Genomic DNA, 17,803 nt, shown 5'->3' with positions numbered 1-17,803 from the left:
TTACTCATTGATGTCTACAGAAGGGGAAAAGTTAGAATCATAGAATCGTTTTTGGTTGGAGAAGACCTTTAAGAACGAGTCCAATTGTTAATGTATTTGATTCTGTTGGAGCTGGAACAGACAAGGAAGATTAATCTACTTGTCTTTTAAAACTCAGGTTAAATAAGCTTTGGAGTAAAATCTTCTAGGGAATTAGGAAAATTGATGGTGTACTTTCCTCCCAGATTATCCTCAAGAATCTAATGATTCGTATCTTATACCGCAGATACCAAATTTAACTTTAGAGAAAAGCAGTTGAAATGAGCTATAATATGAAAACCCTGACACTTTTTAATGTTTAAAGGGTTGCATTTTAGAGGTCTAAATGCACAGATCTCACCTTGTTTTTCTTCATTTTGGCAGGTCTTCAGAAAATGGGACAAAAGACAGGGTGGCATGCAGAGCAAGGGTTGCTATATCAGGTAAGCAGCTGGGTGGTCAGCTGTAGGAACTAGTTGGCTGGACAGTAACTTGTAATACAAATTATACAAACAAGATAGTATTTTTAAAGTGTGCACATGCTTTTGAAGATCCTACCTAGTATTTCTATTTTGCTTTCAGGGACTCTCACAGTGGGAAATACTTTTTTCTGTTTGTCACTAAACACTGCATACATTTCAAAGCTAAATAAGTGTAAATGTGCTGATAATTCTTTTTCTCTCCACAAAGACAGTCTTTGATATGATCATGCAGAGTATGTCTAACAAACTGGGGGCAGAATTATAACTATTAATAGTATGCAAATGCTATTTAGATAATGCAGATTGCATTACTACAGCAAAGGTATAGTTGTATGGCTTCAATGCAAAGTAGTAACAAGAATATTTAACAGTGATTTCTAGTAGGCTGGCACACTGTTTCCTAGCCTATTCTCAAACTTCAGCACTATGAACTTATTTTGTCTGCGTGTGCCAACAGAGGATGTTACACTCAGTGTCCCTGTAGCTGTTCATTTGGGCTGTTCTAGCTTTGCTAACAGATCTGTTTGTGCTCCCTGACTGGCTTCATTAAAAATAAAATAGTGTAGGGCTCACTACTCAAACTGCTTAAGTTAATTCTGCATATTTTGACATATCTTTAAGCACGGTAACTTCTAGTAGAAGAAGAGTGATGAGCACATGGCTCAGAAATGTTTTCTGCCAGCACAGCTGTTTGCAGAATGTGTAGCTGTCTTTCCTCCTTATGGTAGTTGTCTAAAAGCATCTGTTTGCCTGTCTGTGCTGTGGTTGCACCTTTCTTTGGATTTGTAGAGTTATATGCAGTGAAGACTTTAGGATCATTTAATACATTTTGTTATCTTTAGAAAATCAGAATTATGTAAGGACTCTATTTCTAGTACGAAAATTTTGTTTAGTATATGAAACATTTAGGTATGATAGTTTCTTTTGATGGGACAAGAGAATAGAACCACTTTCTATTGTGTGCCAGTGATTCTGTCCTGTTACTAACATAGCGGTTCTCAAACCTCAGAAGTGTGGCATAGATTGAATCACAGAATGTTAGGGACTGGAAGGGACCTCGAAAGGTCATCTAGTCCAGTCCCCCTGCCAGAGCAGGAACACCTAGATGAGACGAAGAAGAGAAAGAGGTACCAGCTACCTCCGTGTGAACTCAAGTTTGGTGCTAGAATGCTGCCATGCCTTGCCCATCTGCAGATACTCATGTCAGGAAGCCTGACCAGGTCCAGTTTACAGCAGGGAGGTCTAAATATTCTTCTTGGGATCTGCTGAGAGGTTTATGCTTTCTATAGGTCATCTGTTACTAACTCTTTGTTTTCCACTGTGCGTGCCTGAGACGCAGAGAACTGGGGCACATGTGAAGCAATTGCGGGGACAGGCTTGTTTGTGCTTGGCAAGGGCAGGAGCCTCTGGGATACACGATTGGGAGACCCTGAGATGACATTAATACCTGCCTCCCTCGTTCCTCCTTGCGTTGTCCTCTGACCCATTATCCTGTGTCCCTTTAGCATGCCAAATCAGGTCCTGCCCGCTACCACAGCTGCAGTACGTCCACATCTGTAATGTCCATTAGTCATCTTTCCCAATCCTGGTGCAGCACATCGGGTGTGCTGCATTTCTTCTCTCTTGTATGCTGACCTTCAGTGGATTTGCAACTGGAGCTGCCCTGCGTTTTTGGACAGCACACTTGTGTATGAATGTGCCTGCCTTGTTGGGAATGCAGTTGTGAACAGAAGCAGCGTGTATCAGGAGATGTCATAACTGTATTGTCTGGGAGAGGCTGGAAATGAGGAGTGAGCGGTGGTCCATGTAGTGTGACAGGTCATGTAATCTAAGAATTGAAGATATAGAACAGATTTTTTAGGGGAAAGTAATCCATCCGCTTATAAATATATTAGCCTGTCAGATGATTAGTACATGCCAGAAGCTTAGACTATTACCAAAAAAACATGCAATCATGTGGCCAACACCTAAAGTTCAGGAACAGCTATGCCGGAGTTCTGAGGAATGTCCTCCTACGGAAAGCAACTGTGTGTCAGATACTGTGTGGGGAGCGCATTCCTTAATCCACAGATTTTCACACTTCTATTATTTTTACTTATTTATCCCCCATACGTGTGGATAAATTATGTGATTTATGTTATCAATCAATTATTTTGTCAGAAGACAATACATGAAATGTTGATCAAAAAGCATAATCATAAGTTAAAGTAATTTTATAAAGCAATCATTGGCTTTAAATCTGATTAACTGTAGTGCTTGAATGCATCCAATTTGAATCCACATGGATTTACAGCTAATGGTAACTGAAATTAAGGTGTGTGAAAATTGATCTTTGTTTTTGATAAATGGCAGCTCTTTCAATCCAAGAATGAATTGAAAACTGATTTACAAGTATCATGTTAAACTAGCTCAAGCAATTGACTATCTATATCCTGATGATTTTCTGACTAAGGCGCAGATTTTTCAGCTAGTATGATATTGAAAGTGGCATACAGAAGTAATCTTTAATCTAGTACTCTAGTTGTTAACAAGAACTATTGAGCTCATTAAAATTGTCATTTAGAGTTTGTGTATGATTAAAGATGAGAAAAGGCTTTTATTGTAACTCTATTTTCACATATTTGTGTAAATTTAAGACCTTTGTCTTTTAGGGAAGTAACATTCTGTGCTTTGTCTCTGACAGAGATAACTATATATGTTTTTAAAGTTTGAGAGTAACTTTTAATGAAACTATTTCTGTTTCCTTATTTAAAAACGGTAACTATTTTTAGAAATGCTTACTATACAAATGCTTCTGTAGAAGTGAAAGGCAGTATCGCAACGTGACACTGATTTTTAGGAAGTTGTGGCAGTCTACAGCTATATACTGGCAGTTCACAGTTGAAAACTCGTTAGTGTTCGTGAACGATTAAAAATAGATGAATTTGCAAGTTTCAGAATTGAAATAGCATGTATAATAACATGTCCCATACTATAATCAACATTACCTGAAGTTTAAATTTTTCATGTAATATAGCTTCTGAAACAGAGTGACTGTATGCAGTTTCACTTAAATCAACAACAAGTTTTGTGAATAAAACCCTGTAGGAATACATGACAATCTGTTGCCAAAATACCACTGCTGTTTTGCTTCTCAGCATACTTCATGCCAATTTTTCCATCAGCCTCATATGAAGATCAGTACAGGAGTCAGCAATGCTCCTTTACAACTATTTTGAAGATTTTTAGCAAAAGACAATTGAACTAGAGCTGTTCACTGCTGCCATCATGTGTCACTTAATATATTGCATATACTTTTAAACAACGCTGTGTTCTACTTGGGAAAACAACCTTGGATTTAAAAAGCCTTTACTGCATTTGCCTTTTAACAAGGGACTAATAAGAAACATTATGTCTGAATTGAGTCCTGAAAACTGGGAGAAAATGTCACTCAGTACTGTGTTGGGTTGAGTGGATAAATTGGAAAATTTCTTGAAGAAAATACTCCTAATATTAAAATTGCAGGCATGACTTAAAATAACGGTTCTATAATTGCCCATACTATGGTTCTGATGTAGAAGGATATTTTTGAGTTAAAAAAAAATTCTAAACTCTTTTTATGCCAACAAAGAGAATTCTAACTGGGCATGTGACGAGAAGTGATATTTTCTCTGTAGTTAGCAAAACAAGACTTAAGTGTTTGCAGTATAAATATCCTGGTCACTTCCATTAAAACAGGAAGTTTTTCTTTCCGTTGGATGAGCAGTTTCCAGCAGAAGGCAAGCAGAGCCTCAGTTTACATCTGTGCGCAATAACGGGCTCTGAACCTCCGACTTCTGAGAACACCTCTCAGAACTATGTTACACAGCCACTCTGAAATGTTATTTCAGATACTTTCGAATGAGATTTAGAATATTCTTTATCCTAGAATAATTTATACAAGAAAATGGCACTTCAAATTGAACTAATTGATTAATTTTCTTTTGATATGGAAAATAAAATTGAAATAGCTATGCTGTTCATTGGGTAGAAGGTCCTGTTACCTCTCAAACATCAGGAAAAGAAACAAGAAACCTTTTGTAATTTGTTTGATCACAGATCTACAGTATTGGCTATAACTTAATTTCCCTACTCTTTTCTTTCCTTTAGATATTCGAATCCCATTAATGTGGAAAGGCTCTGATCACTTCAGCAATAAAGAAAGTATGTAAGATGTAATGAACTACTGTGATAAGCATTTGCTTGTGCCTGTAAATTTAAAATGGATGGGGAAGTCTATACTCATTTCAGTCTCTTCTTTGACCTTTCAGTAGGTCCATAGTTTACTCTGTTTGTTGCATAGTTGCTCTGATCTCAAAGCTGTTGGTTGTAGCGAGTTGAGTTAGTTCAAAGTCCTGTATTTCTGTATGTTTAAACCCCCGTCTCCAAGAAGCCCTTCTGAGGAGAAATTTCAGAGGAAGTAACGCAGAAGTATTGTTATTAAATGGATAGCTGAGAAACTTGTGATTAAATATGTTGTTCTATGTCTTGTCTACACTTGAGAGAGTATATTGGCAGCTGTTTCCAGTGAGAAATTTAAGTGAAAGTTGTCTGTTGGTGTTGAGTGGATTATTGGATAGTCTTCAAGTACATGCATTCTGCTGTGTCATGGAGATTAACCCTAAATCTGTTCCAGCTGTCACCTGGCATTGATTTCACTTTGATTTTCAATAGGGTCAGAGGGGCTAAGCGTGGCAAAATAGTCTAATCCCATATTGTACATTCATAAAATGATTTGTGGGGTTTTTTTTTTGCTTAAGATCAGTTTTATTAAACAAAATCACATTTTTACTAACATTTCTGAAGTTGCTAGCACAAACTACTCCTGATTATCAGAAAAGAAGTTGAGTAGAGGTAGGCAATTTTCCCCTTGAATGTTGTTGGTAGTTCAATTATAATAAAATGCTATGACAGAAAATTTCTGGTGGGAAGAATTTGAGGGCAATTCCTTAGAGGTCCGAATTACCATTTTTTCTACTTCTGTTTACTGGAAGCATTTAGTATTGTGATATGTAATATGGCTAATAAAATATTTCTTTGTCTCTCTCCAGAATCACAGCGCTATGCCGTTTTCTGTTTGTTCAGAATGGGAGCTGAGGTTTTCGATACAGAGGTGGCTATTGTAGATAAAGCAATAACAGATATCTGTTTTGAAAATGTAACCATATTGTGAGTATGATTTATTTCTGTTGACTGAAGTATAAATATTGCTGTTTTCTTTTGAAAGTGGATATGACTCTGAATATATTGGTTGAGATCCACTAAGTTTTTCTGTGGGCAAAGGCATCAGTAAAGGTCCTGATAGTTTCTGTGGATAGTTGATCCCCTCCTCTGTGTTTTTCTGTATATAAAGAGATAAACAAACTTGTATCTCAAGGACAAAATTAAATTAATACTAAAACCTGAAGGCCTTATAAAAGTATAGGCATGAATGTTGCACCCAGTGTTTTAAGTCTTATTCTGTACAGCAGGCTACAGTCTCTTTTGGTGTTCCCCTAAGTCCCAGTTCTCTTCAAACCAATCCTTCTTTTCCACACCTCATATTCTTTTACACCTATATGAGCATGTGCTACAGCCATAGTCCTTAGAGTTGAGGAATACTAGACAGGAAATTATTCACTTATCTTTAACCTGGAAAAGAGTAGAAAGGTGTTCTCATGTACTTTTTTGTTTCTTTATAATTTTTAAGAGAGTCCTGAGAGGCACTTAACTTTTAATTTTTTTTTTTCCTTTACCCTGCTTTATTTTTTGCATTAGCAATTTAGATTCAGTCTCCTGAGGAAGACTGACTGGAAAGCTAGAACTACTGAAAACTTTAAATCGAGCTCCTGAAAACTGTGTGATTGAGAGTGGATCTTTAAATCAGATTTTAAACTCTCCTAACCACCTGTTAAAGTTAAGAGTGGGGCAAAGATTTAAATCTGATTCTTCAAAGATAGAAGACTTGACCATTATAATTTTCTGTGAAATACCGCAACAAAAGCAGAAAAGACACTCTAATTTGCCTTGTATCCCGTGAGATAAAGAAAGACTTTTTATAAAAGCCTTTGAGCTAATTTTGTTATGGGCATATGTGTAATGACATGATTTGTATCTGGAAGGTGAGGTCAGGCTTCTGTTTTGATGGTGAAGCTTGAGAATATGAGAATCAGTAGAAGTGAAAACAGAGAGCACAGGCTGCGGACAGAAGAACACAGCAGTAGGTAGTTAACTTGTGAATGGCAATTTTTGCTGGTTATGAGACAGGATTTTTTCAGTCATGTGAAAGGGATGGGGTATGACTAAGGTAACTTTGAAACAGTTCACTCTGATTTAGGACCATAGGCATGGATAGGTTTTCAACATGTGATTTTTGCGTAACAGTAGAGGGCAGATTTAAGTGTGTTTGGATGTCTTGCCTATGTATTTCCATAACATTTTTTTTCCCCCAGTTTTCACCTAAACATCAAATTTCCTGTTTACAATTGTTTATGGTTAATTATAACATCTATCCCATGACTTCAACACCAGATTACTGCTGTGTACTCCAGTCTTTAATTCGCTATTAATGTATGTCTTTGCCTGAATCTGATGGCATTGCTTCTCTTGATTAGAAATGTATGTTATTTAATATGTATAGTAACAGTAGCATTCCTTGGCTGCATGCTCAAGTTTATTAACAAATGCTCTGAAATTTTCTCCTCCCCCCCTTCAGTGATGAAGCAAGACCAGATTTCCAGGTGAAGGTTGAAGTGTATAGTTGCTGTACAGAGGAGTCTTTATATGTAACAAACACTCCTAAGAAACTAGCAAAGAAGCTTAAAACATCCCTCAGCAAAGCTACAGGGAAGAAACTCAAAGCTGAGCTGGAAGAAGACAGCACCGAGTCCCTTTTGCCCGCTGACCTTGTCATCCAGTAAGCCCTATATATTGGTATTCTGGTTTTATATTTTTTAAAATAGAAATAAGGCAAATATATTGTAAATTTATGGAAAATTTCCAAGAAAGTGATTATTTCTGTACTTACACGAGTGAAAAAAAATTTACATTTTAAATAGGAAATGAGAAAGTAGGTGTGAATTCCAGCGATGTCACTCAGCCCTGGGGCCTGGTTCTGATCTGAAACACATGAGCAGGCTTTATCTTTCTGCTAGACAGCTAGCTGGTAAATCCACTGTTATTTGCAAACTCCGTAGTGTTTTTAGTTTAATCTCTGGAGGAAATCAAGCTTGTGTGATCAGTCTGTCGGTGTCCCTCTGTCCACCCACCTTTCCTTCTCCCCTCTCCCATTTATTCCTCCCCCACCTTATTTTTGTACCCAGCCAGTTTTGCTCATGCTTGGCAGACAGGTAGACGCGTCTAAAAGTTACAAATTGTGTGATATAAAGAAGTGTGGTAGATAGAAAGGAGAAACCTCCCTTGTAGCCTCTCCCCTAATGCAGCTGACCTGGGGTACATTCTGTGCCCGTGGGGACCATTTAACTTGCTGGCTTTTTGGTAAATTTTTGGGTTGTCAAAGGCACTTTACAGTTACAAGCTGCTTAACAGGAATTTTCTTAATTGACTTCAGCACAGAACATTTTAAAATGACTTGCTGGTTTTCAGTGTCCATGTAAGTAAGTGCTGCTCCCAGTGATTTACCTGTTTCCTTTTAAAAATGATCTTAAGTCTTTCATGCATTTTTTAATGAAGTTAACTGCCTGCTAATATTTCCCAGCTACTCTAATTGCATTGGGATTTAAGCAGACCAAGTACCTAAATTGTAAATACTAATTATATTGATTTTTTTTTTTTTTAAGAAAACAGTTTTTTAAATGATTTATTTATTTATTTGTTTTGGTGGCTGAACTATAAAGAATCAATGCCAAATTCTTTCCAGGTGTTGAGAGTAGTTTTAGTCTAGCTTCATATATCTATTTGCCTGGGTTTTAAATGGAAACATTCAAGCATATTCTATCTTTGTCAAACTGATATTACTGCATACCGATATTACTGTTCCAATCAGAAATAAACATCCAAGAGATCCAGCGTGTTGCACCTAAAGACAGTGTACCTTTCAATCTGCAGCATCTCCAGCGGATCCGCTTTGCACAAGCTGCACTTGGGCGATGACACACTGTCATTAGGCACAGTTTGCTTCAGATCTAACCACTGGTTTATTTGCCAGCCATACTCACTTGAATATAGATTGCCTGTCTTTTGAGGAAGAAGTGTCAGTAGACAACCCAAACAGCCGCCTCCTCCCTTGGGTTTTACTTTTGGTTTCTCAATTGTGATTGTATTTTGCTCTCCTCCATCTTGAAGTTTGTTGTTTCTACTGTAAATAACTATCTCACAGTGACTGTTACTTTCTTAAAGGAGTTAAATAAATGATGTGTTCGATGACGACTTTGCTAGGTGATTAAAAAAGTGTCTTGGAAAGAAATAGGTTATTATAGGCAGAAAATAAGTTGTCAATTTTGTTCTAATAGGCTCCCCTTAGGATTTATGTTATTAGGACCTTGGTATGTAGCCCTTAAAAAGGGAAAGAGATTGCAAGATTACAAGAGATCTTTCAAGTATTCCCAGAGAGTTTTACCAGCCCAGCAGGAGAAATTAAACTGCACCAAAAAAGGGAACTTTCTGTATTCTGTGAACACCTTTTCTCTGTAGATTTCATACAGGCCTTTTTCTATTCAGAGCACACATGGGCGAAGTTCTCCGTTTTCCAGAAGCTCTGTGATCCCTCTATGTCATAATCTTGGCTTAGAAATCTCTCTGGTTAGTAAGGAAACTGTCAGCCTTTTAACTTCTTGCAAAAGCTTAGTGACAAAGTGCTTTGAATGGTTGCTTAGGTTGGTTAACTTCAGTTATACTACTGATATTCTCTCTACTCTTAATTATCCCTCTTTTCATTTCTGTACAGTCTTTTGCCAGCTTAATTTTTCTATGCTAGCTTAATATTTTTTTCTTTTTACATTTGTCGTAGAAGGAAGATGTTTAGTGCAGTTATACTATTGAATTCCAGAGCAATTAGGTTGCTCTTTGGATAAAACGTTGGAGAGACTCCCTGAAGAGCACATTTATTCACTTGCAGAGCTGGCCTACACATGGACTTGTTGTTGTTTCCTTTAATGCATTGTCCTCCACTGGGCTGGGGCACGGCTTCGGTGTCCTGTGTTTGCCTTGGCAAATTCATAGTGATGTTCTGTGAGAAGGACATCGTCTAATCTAACAGCCTCACTTTTACAGCTGGGTTCTTTTTAGTACCTGAAGATTGTATTTGGTTTTGCCTTCTATTACTTAAGATCTGATTGAAAAGTAAGCGTATTAGCTGATTATTTGTTTTGGGGGTTTTTTTGACTCACAAATCTTCCACTCTCTGTATCTGGATGAGTGAACTAAAGTTGGGATTTCTAACACTGGGATTAATACTCAGAAACAGATTCTGGAATCTGGGATGTGTTCATTAATATGCATCGATGGAAAGGGTGATGTTGTTACACCTTCCCACGCCAGTGTCTGTGTGGCAACTTTGGTGCCTCTGTCTCTTGATCAGTAAACAGATTTAACAAGGAGCCTTTGCCACAGGCATGTTGTGGAGACAAGCTGATTTTTTTAAATAAAGTTATTACACGGAAAAAGACTATAGATATGCAAAGTACCGAATGAGATGCAGCAGGCAGATTATTCTTTGTTATACAAAGAAACTGCCATTTAAGGCAGCTAGCTAATTCTGTGAAATGGAGAGGCGAAATGTAGTCAACAATCCTGATTAGCCAGTTAAATTTGAAAAATATTTGCAGATAAAACTTTTCTAAATTACATTGCAGCTGGCTGAAAGGAATGACTGTTATATTTTTGAACGAAAATGTTACTGTGAAGCATATTTTAAAAGTGAAGTAGCTATTTTTTTTGGCAAGGTTGTTGTGGTAATTAGTCATGCTTTAGAAGAAAACTAACTTTAAAATCAGCACAGAAGTTTTATCTGTGAGAAGAAACTGAACTTTTCGGTACAGTTTAGCTAGAATGGTAGTGTATTGATCAACTCCATGGCAAAACATAACCAGTGGAGAATCTTTTGTTAGGGAACAGTCTAGCAGGGAATATATACACATGGTGATGAGTTTCTGTTCATATTGCTTTCTTGAAATGTTTCATAGCAGTGTTTTTTTTTTGCCCAGAATGTTATATTTAGTTTTCTCTTTATTCCCTCGAGATAGATGTGTAACAGACCTCCCTGCTGACAAACTTGCTACTTTTTCTCTTCCTCCTCTTTTGTTAAGGTTAGGGCTAGGTAGGCATCCCTCTTGTTCTTCTGCAGAGCTATGTTCCCACTGTGCTATTAGAAAAAATAATATTTGAAAAATATTATAATAGAAAACTTTTTTACTGATGTTAGTTCAGTAGTATCTTCTCACCTTTTACACCACTAGGCTATCTTATGAGCTGTTGAAGATATTGTCAGGATCTTTTGCTAGATCCTGTTAAGGAGAGTACTTAGTGATATTGAGGGATTTGTTTTCTTGTGAACTTTGTTTAAACTGCCGTTAGCCAGGTGGAATTCTTACTGCATTGCTGGACTGTAAATCTGTTACTTGGTCTGAAGAGTATTTGAGGGAAAAGGTTAAACATGTACCAAATTTATACTAGTTTATTCCAAGAATTGCATTCCATGTGCACTGTGCTGAACTGTAAATGTGATTTTTTTTTCTTTCCCCCTAGGCAAAATCCAAAACAAAGATATAAGATTCTGAAATGTATAAGCACAACAAAAGAGAGTCCTTTATGCTACAAAGCTGACTCTAGGATTTCTGCACAGATTTATGCGTGCGAAGAATCAAGCTATCAGATACTATTGAAAAAATACGTATATAAACAACTGTTTTATAAACAGTGTAGTCTACACAGTCAAAGCAAAATAGCAGAGCAACATGGAGGAGCAGTATAAAGCCTTTAATTTTTAACGTGTATTTTCAGATGAAGTTTGTCATCAGTCGTTCTATTAACTATAGATTTTTTTGAACCTATTACCAAGTGTATTTGATTTAAGCTTAGGAATAAAAGCTGGGGGGTGGCAATCTGTAGTCACTAACAGCTGCTGCCTTGCACCTTGGCGTTCCCATGTACCCAAATGTGTTATCTCAGGCACGTCTACACTCCCTTTAATGACTGCCTGAGCAACGTGAAGCAGAAATGTCTTAAATGTGCCTTTTCTTTCACATTCAGTGGAGCAAGATACAGTTTGCTGGCATATACCACTTTGGGGCTGGAGAGTGCCGAGGACAATTTCAGGACTCACAACCTTACCATTGTAGGAAATGGTAAGTACATGTGGTACCAATTTAAGGAAATAAAAAACCAGTAACATTTTGCATTTCTCTTTCTTGTAAACTAAAGAGCTTAAAGAGATTATTTTTCTTGATACTTAATACAGAACAACTTTAATAAAATATTTAACAGCTCTAAACCAGGCATCTGTACACAGCTGAATAAACTATAAGTTGAGTAAAATTTCAAGTCCAGATGAAAATTTAATTCTTTTGGGAGCTTATTCTGTCATTTGCATCTCGGTCTTATGCGAGTTGTAGCTATATACAAATTATTTCCCCTTCCTCGCAGCCAAGGAAGGGCATCAGAATGAAGAACAGCTTTTTCCCTCTGCAGTCAGAAGGAAAGTAGAAAAATAACTTCAGTTCAGCAAGGTTGTTTCAGGCCCAGATTTAACTCAAGACATAAGCACGTGTGCTTGCAGTTTGCCTTGGTCGCTGTACTTCAGGTCTGGGACAGCACAAGTTGGCAGCAGTCAACCTAGATGCCAATACAGGGACTTTGATTATGCTGCAACGGAAGGTAATGCTTTAAGTAGCAAGAGCACAATTTTGGATACTTCATCCAGCGTTTGCTGAAAGTAGAGCCCCTTCCATAAGCCACTCTCTAATTGTTAACTTTAGACATGGGACTTTCACCATAGCTTCTGGGAACTTTATTTTTTACTTGGGTAAACTTGACCTCAAAGAAAATTTCATTCTTTACACTTCATTAATTCTGAATAAGTAGAGATTTGAAGATTTATGGGGCATTTGTTTCTTGAAGGGTCAGATGAATAATTCTGAGTATCTTTGATATTTGTAAGCGCTTCTTTATTAGTATTTTATGATACTCTTTCTTCAAATTCCTTTTTCTGTCATTAATTTACGTAATTTAGTCTGGTGAGAAATGACATACCTGGATGTTTTTGTTCATTACAAGCATTTCTAAAACATGACCGAAGACAGAGTCATGTCAATGGAATGTTGTATTACCTGCTTCTAATTACAGAAGAGGGAGCCTATTGCACAACGGAGCTGAACGAGGAGGGATATTGCAATTCGTTAAAAACTCCTTCGAATTCTAAATGCTCTTCTAGTGCTGAAGAAAGGAGTAGATGCAAATTCTGAGCATTAATAAAACAATCTGAAACGAAGTGCTCATGTGTAAATGTAGCTGTGTGCCGTGATGGGATGGGCTCAGGGATCCTACTTAGATGAAATGACCAGTGTACTTATCTTTTAAAATGTTTCTAGTTGTGAAGGGAGATTTAGAGCTATATTTTATGTAAGAACAACTTGGTTTTGCAGAACATGTCCATTTTTACTTGAAATTCTTCTGGAAATTATTTTTTTTTAATACAAGTAGGTTACTGAAGACTAAAAATCAATTTTAGTCTAATCCTACAGGATGAAATATCTTTCTTTGGATACAAAAAATGCTTATTTACATTAATGATCTTCATGTAAAAATTGATGTAGAAAGCTAAAATATACATTTAGGGCAAATGTTTGGAACTAAGTGTTTGTCTTTCTTTTGCCTGGGCTTTTCCCCCAGAGGAATCCTCTTTTTGGCTCCCCCTGTACGGAAATATGTGTTGCCGTTTCGTTGCTCAGCCTTCCTGCATGGCTAGGGATATGATGGCAGGATTTCTTAATCAGCAGGTAAGAAGACCTTTACATCCTCTTCTGTTAATGGCAGTCACAGAGAGTCAATTTTTAAAACATTTGCTTTAACCTGAAGTGGTTTATTGAAAACTGTTATTTTTCACCTGTTCTACCTAGAGCAAGGGGAAAATTCTGTCTCACAGCTGCATTTCCAAACAGTATCTTCAGTGGCTAAGTGTGAAGAAATAAATGTTTCTTCGTCATGCTTATCAATAAAGTTTTTTAGGCTGTTACATAAAGATCAAGTGTAGTTGTCATTTCAGAGCTGGTTTAGGCTGGTGCTTGACAGCAGCAATCCTAATAATGCTGTGGCTCTCATCCTGACCATGCCTCCTGTTGTGCTGGCACTGGATTTCATATCACAGCATGGTGAATCTGACTGGTGAACTGAGCCGTATTTAAGCTCTCCCTTCAAAAATGATTAATCCGAACCCAGTTTACTTCTCTATTTTGGTTCATTGCACAACGAGGCAAACGAGGGGGTGATAGCAGGAGGCCAGAGGGGCTGGGTCATTTGTCAGGAGTGCTGAACCAGGCTTTGGACTGGTTGCGAAACTATAATGCATTTACGAAAGCTGTTCAGAAAGTTCATTTGAGAAAGTGGAAATTCTAGACAAATGTCTTTGCTTGACATTTGTTGAATGTACAGTGTATTTCCAAAGTGAGATAATATTTTTATTTCTCTTATTGTGTATTTACTGCAGCTAATAAAGGTGGTTTCTTTCTTAGGGTAGACATCAGTTCTAGATTTCTTTCTGTGTGAGAAAGCAGATTCTCTATTGTTAATGTCACACAGCAATAAATCTGCGAAAACTGTAAAGCACCTAAAGACATTTAAAGTATTGCTAACGTTTCAACAATCAGTGGCTCTGAAATGTTCTGCAACAGAAAGCCTTTGTTTTAGGAAAGAATTCAGTGTGTCTAAGTTTTGATCACACAGGGCTGGTCTTTATATAACTTGTAATATGTTCTTAATTTGTATGTTGTTTGGCAATTTCTGACTGTTTCTTCCCCTTAGCAAACGATAGGAAGTCTCACTAGCTGGAGAAGGCTCTATTGCGTACTAAGAGGTGGGAAGCTCTTTTGTTATTACTCGCCAGAAGAAATTGAGGCTAAACTGGAGCCAGCATTGACAGTTTCTATCAACAAGGTAAAATTGGTTGTATAGGAGTTTTTTGTTTCCTTTGAGGGAGGTTGGTTTTGTTTTAAGACATACTTACAGTCATTTGGGCTCTAAGCTGCTGGTATGCAGAATGCTTTATAGGTAGCATGTGGGTGGGATATGCTCCAGTGAAATTTGCAGTTGCTGAATTTTCTAAGCAAGGACATTACGTATCTTAGCTGTGGACATAAGTTCCTTCTATTGCATTAGACTGGTTAACAGAGAGGTAAAAAGAAAGATGTTTTTCTTTAGGAAAAGTGATAACTTGTTATATGACAGTTCCATAAGACAGTCCTTGGAAATGTATTGCTTAGAGTCCCTTAGCAATGTTCTGGCAGACTTTTGTCCTCAGCAAGATGGAATTTTAACAAAAGCTTTTTTGTTGTTGAGTGTTATTTGGCTGCAGCCTTAATTAGAAGGAGAGCTGGAAAATAGTTCAAAATACTTTAGTGCCTTAATATAAGCTGCTTTTCTTAATACTGGTTTTGTACAGGGCACAGTAACTTTGGAAGTTCTGTTCTCTAGGATGACATTATTGCTGTTTTTCAAACCCTCATTGGAAAGGCTGAGTTTAAAATGTAAAGTGAAAATATTAGTTTGGCTGAAGAAACATTAAGTATTTAATTTGACATAATATTTAGGTGTTTAATTTAGGAATGTTATTGGAAGGACCTTTGGAATGGCAAGCATTAGCATGAACAGATGCTTTCAAAAACTGTTTTTGCTGCAGTCATCAAGAGTTAATATGACACAAGGATGATCAGAGGAATTTAACGTTATTTGCAATTGACATAGCTGGCTTCATCTTACATAAGTGAACAGGCACATTTGGAAGTGGTGTTAAGCACCAGTCGATCTGGATGCCGGTGCTGTACTGCTGTGAACACCCGATGCCAGCTCTAGTTCTGGGAGAAGCATTCTCCCCACTCTGGTCGCCCTTTCAGGCCGCTGTGCTGGGCAGGCACTGGGGCAGCTGACTGATGAGTTGGCCAAGGGAACTGATGTGGGTTAAAATGAGCTTGTTTTGGGGGCAAGAGGAGGGTTGGCTTCAGCGGCGGTTTCTGTTAATAAATTCTCTTATCTAGTTCACTACATGGCTTCACAAATACTTGTGTGGTACAACAGAGCGGCAAGGCTGGGACTGGGAACGTGCGGAGACACAGTAACAAAGAACTGCTGCTTACAACAGCACCGTCAGCTTTTGGTGTCTTTGAAGTTTCTGGAAAATATGACTGCATTCTCACTGAGTGCAAGACTTGTGTATAAACCAAACATTTAAACTAGGTATAACAATGTGACCCATTTGTGTTAGGTCTTCTTTTTTTAGTCACCTAAGATTGAAATTGATTCCTTATTTAAAAACACCTTTCTGCTAGTGCTGGAGCTTTTAACAAAGCCATTTTTTCTTCCAGTTGTTCACACATTTACATGAAATAAATGTTTAGACGGTGGTATATATTTAGGCAGCTTTACTTGCTTACCTCTGCAGTCAATTTTAATTGCACTAGTCAGCCTTTGCCATAATTCTGCTTTCCGACCGTTCACAATGTCAGTTAAGAAATGGTAAACTTTGGAAAATTATAGAAGACTAAATCCATATTCTAAAATGTGACCGTAATATTTTAAAATATGATCTATCAGGCTATCTCATATCTTTCCTTGGAGGTCTTTGTTTTGGTATATATCCTAGTTTTGTCTTTCCTTTTAAAATAACCATATTCTACTAAGGTATTTTTACTCTTCCAAGTTACCAACACAGGTAAAACCTAAAATCCAGCTTATTGAGCCTTTGCTGAGAGACTGTCCATACATTTGCAGAGTATCATTAAAGCTAACATGTAGAAGGTATATAAATCTTGTATCATACACCATTTTACACAAATGTTAGTCTGCTGGAGAATATGACTGTGAATCTTTCTTCAATTTAAATTGAAACCAGAAAAAAATTACAATTTAAAACATATTTGAATACTTTACTACTTAAACAGTTTCTCTTGAAAAGTAACTTAATAACTTAATGCCTGCAGGTATTTTTTTATTCTTTTGTTATGAAATTTCTCTTACTGATTAAATGAAAGCAAACTAATCATATGGGCTTTTCTGCTACATGTTGTTATAGAAACAGCAATTTCAAAATGCAAGTTGAGGTTGAACATCAACTCTGGACATTCTAACTAAAATCTCTTCAAGTTGCATATGTGGCATTTCCATTTGTAATGTGAAGCTGATCCTTTATGTGTAATTGAAAGATACTTTCTGAAAAGTAATGAAATCATTTGGATTTATGAGAAACTCTCTGGAAAATATTCACACTGATAGCCTTATTTCCCATTCCCTTTGAATCGAGACTTGAAGAAGCCATTAAGACCAGTAAAGTCATTACTTCAACTTCAGATGACTTCCCTGCTACTGCTGTTGAGCAAGAATGGTTCTGCAGTTCCTATTATGCAAGTGCTACTATTATTGTTCCAGCTAAATGTGATTATAACACATTATCTTGCACAACTAAATAGGAAAAGAGAAATGATATTTTCTGTAGTGAAGAAAATTTGCTGGAATCCAATTTGAACACAAAATATTCCTCATGGGCCAGTCCCTGATTTTTTTTCAAGTTTTCTTTAGTTCGAAATGAATAATAAAGGCCTTGCCTATACTTGATAGTTTAGCAAATTGCGCCAGTGGTTCATGTTATTTGCTCAGTATTTGGAATACATATTCTATTGTCTCCTGGTCAGACACTCTAAAACTTTTTTCTGTGCCATGTGTGCCTGCAGCTTGAGGAATTCTGGGATGTCACTTTGAATTAACCATACATATCTCCAGGGAACCAGGGAGCAGAGGCATATTGATATGAGTTCTTGACCATGCCAACATTTAGGGAGCAAGCAATAAGAGAAATATTCTTTGTTTGTGTCAGGGAGCTCCAGCAGTGGTGAAATGAGAGCAGCCCTGAAAATATCTGTGTTCTCTGTAGTAAGGACGTTGTCCCACTGGTTGGCTTAGATAAAGCTTTATACATGTGAAAATATTTTGGAAAAGAACAGACTAGGTAAGTGCCTCCAAATGTCTGGTATCTCACATAGCATTGCTCAATTTAGTCCTCAATTGCTTGAAAGAGCTTGTGGATGCGGGCAGGGGAAGCAGATCTAATACCCAGATCCCACAGGCTGGACCTGGTAACACACACG

General features: G+C 37.2%; 1 protein-coding gene across 8 annotated transcripts in view; it reads left to right on the top strand.

Moving 5' to 3' along the window:
* The window catches only part of RTKN2 (rhotekin 2), a 49,984-nt gene that overhangs the window by 20,681 nt on the left and 11,500 nt on the right, over positions 1-17,803 (top strand). For 7 of the 8 annotated variants that reach the window (XM_065068599.1, XM_005498153.3, XM_065068601.1 and 4 more), the window contains 7 exons: positions 403-461; positions 4,629-4,682; positions 5,570-5,687; positions 7,213-7,413; positions 11,706-11,800; positions 13,344-13,450; positions 14,472-14,603. In XM_065068599.1, the coding sequence (XP_064924671.1) occupies positions 403-461; positions 4,629-4,682; positions 5,570-5,687; positions 7,213-7,413; positions 11,706-11,800; positions 13,344-13,450; positions 14,472-14,603 (766 nt within the window). Of the gene's footprint in view, positions 1-41; positions 158-402; positions 462-4,628; positions 4,683-5,569; positions 5,688-7,212; positions 7,414-11,705; positions 11,801-13,343; positions 13,451-14,471; positions 14,604-17,803 lie in introns of those variants that run through there. The other variant, XM_065068605.1, reaches the window with a different exon arrangement.

The sequence above is a fragment of the Columba livia genome, chromosome 6 (genome assembly GCF_036013475.1).
Source record: "Columba livia isolate bColLiv1 breed racing homer chromosome 6, bColLiv1.pat.W.v2, whole genome shotgun sequence".
In the NCBI taxonomy this organism is placed as follows: domain Eukaryota; kingdom Metazoa; phylum Chordata; class Aves; order Columbiformes; family Columbidae; genus Columba; species Columba livia.
Note: the sequence above shows the minus strand (reverse complement) of the source record. Positions and strands in the feature narration are given on the sequence as shown.